Raw genomic sequence first — 8,557 nt, 5'->3', positions numbered from 1 at the left:
AAGGCAAGGCCCAGACATAAGTGGAGAGGAGAGAGGGACATAGGAAAGGTTAGAAAGGTATTTGTGTCTTTTTGCAGCACAGTAAATAGCAAAGTGACAGGATGGGAGCATCATTTTTTCCAGCAGCAGATCAGAAAATGGGTGGCAAATAAGGATTGTTTTCCTCTTAAATATGGTGCCGATGTAATTAAAAAACAACAAGTGACGCTCAAGGACCTGTTTGCCGAGTTTTGGAACTATAAAATAAAACAAAAACATGACACTCGAGAACTCTTTGGTTCTATTTATCATATTCAAATTACTTGGCCTATTTGAACAATAAAAAATGTTGCTGGAAGTGAAATAGAATGAAATAGAGCCACTTTGAGCTTCCCTATGAAATGAGGCATGGAACGGAGCCACTACGAAGAAATTATGGGAGTTACGAAAGAAGCTTCGGACTCATATTGTTCATGGGTTGAGAGCGGGAGTTGAACTCTAGGAGGTCGAATCCCCCCCTTGTTCCTCAGTAGCTCAGTGGTAGAGCGGTCGACTGTTAACTGACTGGTTGTAGGTTCGAATCCTTTGGGGAGATTTTATTCATTCTTTAATGTAAGAATAAAGAATTGAATTAAAGGGTTTGCTTTGACCCTTAGGAGTAGGTAACCCGTTCGCTATCATTGTTTCTATTTCTATTGACCCTTCATTGTTCAGGCATTTCCTTTAAATCATGGCAATGAGCTATTTAACTATCTTCTTATTTGTTGATTAAGACTTAACAAATTGATAAAATAGAAACTTACTGAGGTACCTTGATACAGCTACACCATCTCCGTACTGTCTATCACCCAAGTTTGAGCGTCCATGTGCTCTGGACAATGGATGGTCTGGACTACAGGAACAAATAAATACATTTTAATCTAAATCCATTCTGAATCTTTAAAGCAGGTACAGATTCTATATATAGCAGAGAAGAATTGATATAAATAATATAGGACGGGAAGATAAAGCAAGCAGGAAACAAAACCCTCAAAGAGATATAAATATGGGACAATTAACTCAAATTAAGGATCATCTGCCTCTGACATATTAGTTGCTTAAAAATCAGCCTTCGTTGTGGTCAGCTTTCAGATGAAAAGCAGCATCTGAAATGGCAGGGCAGTATGATGCGGTTGGGCCCATGTGGAGCTCACCATCAGAGTGAGAGGATAATGGTGCTGAGTTAGTTACATGTAGCGTTAACTCAGTTTCACGCCATGATATGCCATGCCGTGTCATGTTATTGCTTTATCCTGAGAGATCAGACTACACCAAGTCTCAAAGTGGAGGGATCAATATGTTGGACGACGTCATCCTCCTCCATGTCCGCATGATGCAGAGCATCCCACGATCATCCCCATGGACGTATCTACATCCCCCACGACACCACTTGGACCAATGACAAGAGCCCGAGCAGAGGCTATCTAAGACAAGGTGAACTTGCTCCTCTCCGAACTACCACTTTATACACATGAGACATGGCTACTACCTCAAGCGGAAACACTATGTATGATCAGTACTTGGAGGAAGGCCACGGAGCAGCTACATCCAATGGACAAGACGGCAAGGACACCGAGCATGAAGGACAAGAAGAAGAGCTACCGAAGAAGCTACAGCGAGCGGACGTCCGACCAGGACCGGACGTCCGGCGCCCGAAGCTCCAGCCAGCGGACGTCCGACCAGGACCGGACGTCCGGCGCCAGAAGGCCCAGCCGACCCAGATCCCAGCTGACGAAAGCTACAGCGAGCGGACGTCCGGCCTCCTCCAGACGACCGGCCGTCTCCGGACGTCCGGTACCACGTTTACATAACGTAATTAGCGAAAGTCCGAGCCTACCGGACGTCCGGGCCCTCGCGAGCCACCGGACGTCCGGTAAGGACCGGACGTCTGCTGCCTGTGTGTCCGCAGCTTCGGGCCCGAGGCCCATGTACCCTCTCATTTCGCCCCCTTTTGCACTTAGACTATAAATAGACCTCCTCCTCCTCCTAGTTAGGGTTAGCATTGGTTTAGCTCATATTTGAGATAGAGCTTTGCTCATCCACTTGGCTACTTCTCCATCGGAGCTCACAACCTCTTCGGAGAAAATCCCCCAAGCGGATTCAAGACCCCATCACGGGAAGACCCTTCAAGACCTCCTCACGGAGAAGACGTTTTATATCGTCCTTTGTTGACTTTGAATCGCGTATCACTCTTTGTGTTTCGAGGATCTAGCATATGTGTGACCGAATCTTGTTGGTTTGAGTGATTCTCTCGTGTTTCCCCTCATGATTTCTCCTCGTGTTCTTCGTATTCGTCATAGGATTCCCTCCAATCGTGAAAGATCGGGCATCTAAGATTCTACCCTGCATCATCTTGGTATCATGAGCCGATCACGTATTTGGAGCCCCTACCCCTACCAAAACGAACAAGATGCCGAGGCTCAACATCTTCAACAACAACGTCGTGAAGCACAAGCACTTGAGGCGCAACGTGCCCTTCGAGAGTCAAGTCGAGCCGTCGCCAACCACAACCGAGATACGCGCAATCAAGAAGAAGCACTTCACAAAGAAATCCAAGAGAGGAACTATCAAGCAAGAGTGCATCGTCAAGTTCCTCAAGCTCCTCCACAAGCTCGACAAGCTCCTCCACAAGCTCGACAAGCTCCTCCACAACCTCAAGTTCACCAAGAGCATGATGACTATGGAAATCCTCCACGCCAAGAGCAATATGAGGTTGACAATCATCCACGTCAAGGGCGTCATCATCACCCTCAACTCCAACACAATGAAGAGCAACGCTACGGCAAGCTCAAGTTCACCATGCCCAAGTTCATCGGAAGCAATGATCCCGAAGAGTACCTATCATAGGCATTGAAGGTCGACAAGTTCTTTCGCTTGCACAACTATGAGGAAGAGAAGAAGATCGCTATGGCATCCCTTGAGTTCCAAGACTATGTGCTCATATGGTGGGAACAAGTCCTTGAGCGCCGAGAAGCAAGAGGTGAACCACCAATCACCACATGCGATGAAATGAAGGATGTCATGCGAGCACGTTTGTGCCAACATACTACAACTGCGACCTCTTCAAGAAACTCCAACTCCTCAAGCAAGGAACAAAGAGCGTTGAAGAATACTACAAGGAAATATAGATTGCCATGATAAGAGCCAATGTCACCGAAGATGATGAGCAAACTATGGCCCGTTTCTTGAATGGCCTCAATCATCCCATCAAGAATACTGCCGACTTCCAACCCTACTCCAACCTCATTGAGCTAGTGCATCAAGCTACCAAAGCGGAACGTCAAGTGCAAGATGAATTCAAGTACGCCAAGTACTCTTCCAAGAGCTACGGCTTCTCCAACAACCAAGCTTCAACGACTCCAACACCTCCTACCTCAACCAAGCCATCTACAAGCAACGGCGACAAGTCAAGTTACAAGAAAACTTCGACAACCTCAAGTTGTCCTCCTACTACAAGCACCTTCAAGCCGTGAGCTTCATCATCTACTCCAACCGATGAGACCGTCAAGACAAGTTCCATCAAGTGTTTCACATGCGACGGCCGAGGCCACAAGTCCTTTGAGTGTACCAACAAGCGCACCATGATCCTCAACGACGACGGAACATATCACTCCATGAGTGAAGAAGAGATGGAAGCCCTTGAGCAAGTGGCCATGCACCGGCGCGTGAACGAAGATGAAGATGATCAAGTCTTTTGTGATGAGGATTCGAGCCCCGCCCTCGTTGTCAGGTCTTAACTCTTCAACATCAACAAGATGAAGACCAAAGATGCCATATCTTCCACACCAAGGCCGGCATCAATGGAAGGTCCGTCAAGGTCATCAACGATGGAGGGAGTTGTCATAACTTGGCAAGTGAAGAACTATGCTCCAAGCTTCAATTGGTCAAGATGAAGCACCCGCACCCCTACAAGGTTCAATGGCTAAGCGATTCCGGCACTATCCAAGTCGAGCATACGGTACAAGTTTCCTTCAAGATAGGAGCATGTGAATACACTTTGGAGTGTGATATCGTCCCGATGTCCGTTTGCCACCTCCTTCTTGGTCGACCATGGCAATTTGACCGAGGCGTCATCCACAACGGGCGTACCAATCACTATAGCTTCAAGATGAAAGGAAAAGAGTACGTGCTACGACCTATGTCTCCAAGTCAAGTGATCACCGACAAGCAAGCCACCCATCGTGGAGAAAAGAGGGAGAGAGCGAACCACGACAAAGAGAGTGAGCGCCACAAGCCAAAATCGAGTGTCTCCACGATGAGTGACAAGAAAAACTTAGTCCTATTTGCCACCAAAAGTGAGATGAGAGAAGTGTGTGAGAACCCATCAAGTGGTATGCACTATGTCCTTTTGTGCAAGGACGAGGCAACAAAAACTAACACCTCTCACAATCTACCTTTAGTGTTGTCTTCTCTTTTGCAGGAATTCCAAGACGTTTTTCCCGATGAGCTACCTCCGGGACTACCACCACTACGAGGCATTGAGCACCGAATCGATCTCATCCCCGGAGCACCTCTACCTAACAAGGCTCCCTACCACGTCAACCCCGAGGAAACCAAGGAGATCCAACGGCAAATACAACAACTCATCGACAACGGCCATGTACGTGAAAGCTTGAGCCCTTGTGCCGTCCCGGTAATCCTTGTTCCCAAGAAAGATGGTACATTTCGCATGTGTTCCGATTGTCGTCCTATCAATGCTATTACCGTGCAATATCATTACCCTATTCCACGCTTAGATGATATGCTAGATGAGCTTAGCGGAGCCAGCATCTTCTCTAAGATTGATCTTAAGAGTGGCTACTATCAAATACGCATCCAAGAAGGTGATGCATGGAAAACCGCACTCAAGACCAAATTTGGCTTATATGAATGGCTTGTTATGCCAATGGGTTTATCGAAGCACCCGGTACTTTCATGCGAGTCATGCATTTTGTTCTTCGACCCTATATTGATGTATTTGTTGTGGTCTACTTTGACGATATTCTTGTCTTTAGAAAATCCCTCAAAGATCATGTCACCCATCTTAGAACCGTGTTGCAAACCCTTAGGAAAGAGCGCCTTTATGCTAATATGGACAAATGCCTTTTTGGTGTTGATAAGCTTGTTTTCTTGGGTTTCGTTGTGTCTTCTAAGGGTGTTCATGTAGATGAATCTAAGATCAATGCTATTAAAACTTGGCCCCAACCAATCAACTTGCAACAAGTGCGTAGTTTTCTTGGTTTAGCCGGCTTCTATCGTAGATTTGTGAAGCATTTTAGCACCATTGCTTCACCTTTGCATTCTTTGAGTAAGAAAAATGCGCCATTTGTTTGGGAACCATCCCAAGATACTGCATTTAATGAGCTTAAGAATTTGCTTACTCATGCTCTTACCCAACTTTGACAAACCTTTTGAAATTCATTGCGATGCTAGTGGTAATGGCATAGGAGGTGTGTTAACGCAAGAAAAGCGCCCCATAGCATACTTTAGTGAGAAACTTTCCGGAGCGCAACTCAATTATCCCATCTATGACAAAGAGCTATATGCTTTAGTGCGAGTTTTGCGTGAATGGGAACATTATCTTCGCCCTCATGAATTTATCATCCGTACCGATCATGAAATGCTCAAGTACCTAAAGGGTCAAACTAAGTTGAACAAGCGTCATGCTAAGTGGAGTGAATTCATTTAGTCATTTCCTTATGTCATCAAGTACATCAAAGGTAAGGAAAATGTTGTGGCGGATGCTCTTTCCCGCATATGCATGCTTGTCACTAAACTTGGCTTTGAGCACATAAAAGACTTGTATGCGCATGATCCTACTTTTGCAATTCCTTATGCCAAGTGTTTGACGCATACATCTTGGGAACGTTATTACATCAAGGATGATTACCTTATGAGAGCTAACAAACTTTGCATTCCTGAGTCTTCTCTTTGTTTGCTCCTTCTGCAAGAATCTCATGGAGGACTGGGACACTTTGGACGCGACAAGACATTCGCTACGCTCTCCAAGAACTATTTTGGGCCCAAGATGTTTCGTGACGTCTCAAGCTTCACCAATCGATGCTCTACATGTCGCAAAACTAAGTCAAAAGCTCAATCCCATGGTCTTTACATGCCCCTTCCTATTCCTTATCAACCTTGGGAAGACATTAGCATGGACTTTGTACTTGGTTTCCCTAGAACTCAAAATGGAAAAGATTCCATGTTTGTTGTTGTGGACCGATTCTCTAAGATGGCTCATTTTATCCCATGCAACAAGATAGACGATGCTTCACATATTGCAATCTTTTTTGTAGGGAAATCTTGCGCCTGCATGAAGTCTCAAAGACGATTGTCTCGAACCGCGACGTCAAGTTCTTGAGTTACTTTTGGAAGACTATGCGCCAAGCTCGGAATCAAGCTCTTGTTCTCTTCAGCAAACAATCCTCAAACCGACGGCCAAATGGAGGTGACGAACCGAACACTCTCCACTCTGCTACGCGTGTTGATCAACAGGAACATCAAGGAGTGAGAGGAGTGCCTACCCATCGCCGAGTACGCCTACAACCGTGCAAGACACTCCACAACCGGCAAGTCCCCCTTCGAGGTCGTCTACGGTTTCAACCCATTGTCCCCATTGGACATTCTTCCTCTTCCACTACAAGAGCGCACCAACATGGACGCGAGTGCACGAGCAAGCTACCTCAAGAAGATGCATGAAGATACAAGGCACACCATCGAGCGACAAGTACAACGACTCGCGACCAAGCTCAACATCAACAAGCAACCCATGATATTCAACATCGAAGATCTTGTGTGGCTACACCTTCGCAAGGAACGCTTCCCCAACGAACGCAAGTCCAAACTTCTACCCCGAGCCGATGGACCCTTCAAGGTGCTAGCACGCTACAACAACAACGCTTACAAGATCGACCTCCCAAGCGACAAGTACAACGTGAGCGACATCTTCAACGTCAAGGACCTCTCTCCCTACCATGGTGATGATGTTTTCGATTCGAGGTCGGATCCTTCCCGGGAGGGGGGGGGCGGAGATGATGCGGAGCATCCCACGATCATCCCCATGAACGTATCTACATCCCCCACGACACCATTTGGACCAATGACAAGAGCCCGAGCAAAGGCTATCGAAGACAAGGTGAACTCGCTCCTCTCTGAACTACCACTTTATACACATGAGACATGGCTACTACCTCAAGCGGAAACACTGTGTGATCAGGTACTTCGAGGAAGGCCACGGAGCAGCTACACCCAATGGACAAAACGGCGAGGACACCGAGCATGAAGGACAAGAAGAAGAGCTGCCGAAGAAGCTACAATGAGCGGACGTCCGGCGCCTGAAGCTCCAGCCAGCGGACGTCCCCTCCATCTCCATTTTCAAGCCTCATTTTGAATTTTGCTTACCTATTTGGAAAATCTACACAAAAATAGCCATGCCCAATTTTGAGCAATTTAATACGTGGATCCAATTTTGTGCAAGTGGATCTACCACAATTTGCGTTACTTCCGCCGAAATTTTTTTCTTTTACACGTCGGTTACAAGTTCAAAACCTGTCGCCTCCGGATGTCAGGTACCCCAACCCCCGGACATTCGACCAACCATGGAAATCCAGAATAGCACCAAAAACCCAACCACCCCGAAGATCCGACCCTTGCAGATCACTTTGGCATCTTTGCCAACACTCCAAGGCCATGTGTACCGCTACATCAATCCAAGTTCGCCTTTGACGACGATCATCCCTCAAACACATACACCGGAAGCAAGACTGTCACTCTTCTCGTGGTACAGGAGTCGACGAGGTATATGTTCCATCACACAAACCTTACCTTCCTTGCCATTACCCTTGAGAGCCATTCGATCCTTTGTGATACATTTAGAACAGTAAAACTGAGCCTATTCCCAGCCTTCTCACGCTATTAGCCGTGTAAGCCGTTGGATATCGTATCGTGCATGTGTCGTTCTCAGCCACTCGATGTGCCATTAGGCTCCACGTTTTCCACTCCGTGGGCTGGCTGTCCTAAGAGGACACTACTCCGGAAGAAATTTCTGACGCTTGTGATTGATTGGGCCTCTCCGGCACGAAGCCCATCTTAGCTTCACGAAGGAAGCCTTCAGTCAGTCAACGCCTAGGCATAAGGCGATTCCAGCGTGTAGAAACTGTAATTTACCTATCGAGACTAGCTATTTGAGAATTGTCGGGCCTCTTAACTTGTGCAGCTTAGTGATCACTTGTGCATCATATCGTGTTATAGTTACTCTGCGCATTATCTCAATGCAAGGAACGTCATGAGCTACAACGAAGGGCACATGCACCTTGCATTGAGCGCACTCGACAAGACGACAACAAGAAGAAAACCCACCGCCTCGATGACAAGAACAACATCAAACTCGCAATCGTCAAGAGGAGGGGAACGTTTTGGCAAGCTCAAGTTCGCGATTGCTAAGTTTTCCGGCGCCATAAACACCGAGGATTACATCTCTTCGGCACTCAAGGTTAACAAGATCTTTCGAGTCCACAACTATGAAGAGCCAAAGAAGATTGCCATGACCCCCCCCCCCCTC

At 46.8% G+C, this 8,557-nt stretch overlaps 1 protein-coding gene across 6 annotated transcripts in view; it reads right to left on the bottom strand.

Annotated features, from left to right (window-relative positions):
- The window catches only part of LOC119323349 (serine/threonine-protein kinase EDR1-like), a 73,269-nt gene that overhangs the window by 44,760 nt on the left and 19,952 nt on the right, over nt 1-8,557 (bottom strand). For 4 of the 6 annotated variants that reach the window (XR_005156272.1, XM_037596988.1, XM_037596986.1 and 1 more), the window contains exon 8: nt 783-871. Coding sequence is in view for 5 of the 6 variants with exons in the window: in XM_037596988.1 (XP_037452885.1) it covers nt 783-871 (89 nt within the window). In the remaining variant the exon portion in view is untranslated. The remainder of the gene's footprint in view (nt 1-782; nt 872-8,557) is intronic. The other 2 variants (XM_037596990.1, XM_037596987.1) reach the window with 1 other exon arrangement.

This window comes from Triticum dicoccoides, chromosome 6B, assembly GCF_002162155.2.
Source record: "Triticum dicoccoides isolate Atlit2015 ecotype Zavitan chromosome 6B, WEW_v2.0, whole genome shotgun sequence".
Classification (NCBI taxonomy): Eukaryota; Viridiplantae; Streptophyta; class Magnoliopsida; order Poales; family Poaceae; genus Triticum; species Triticum dicoccoides.
This window is presented reverse-complemented; position numbering and strand designations above follow the sequence as displayed.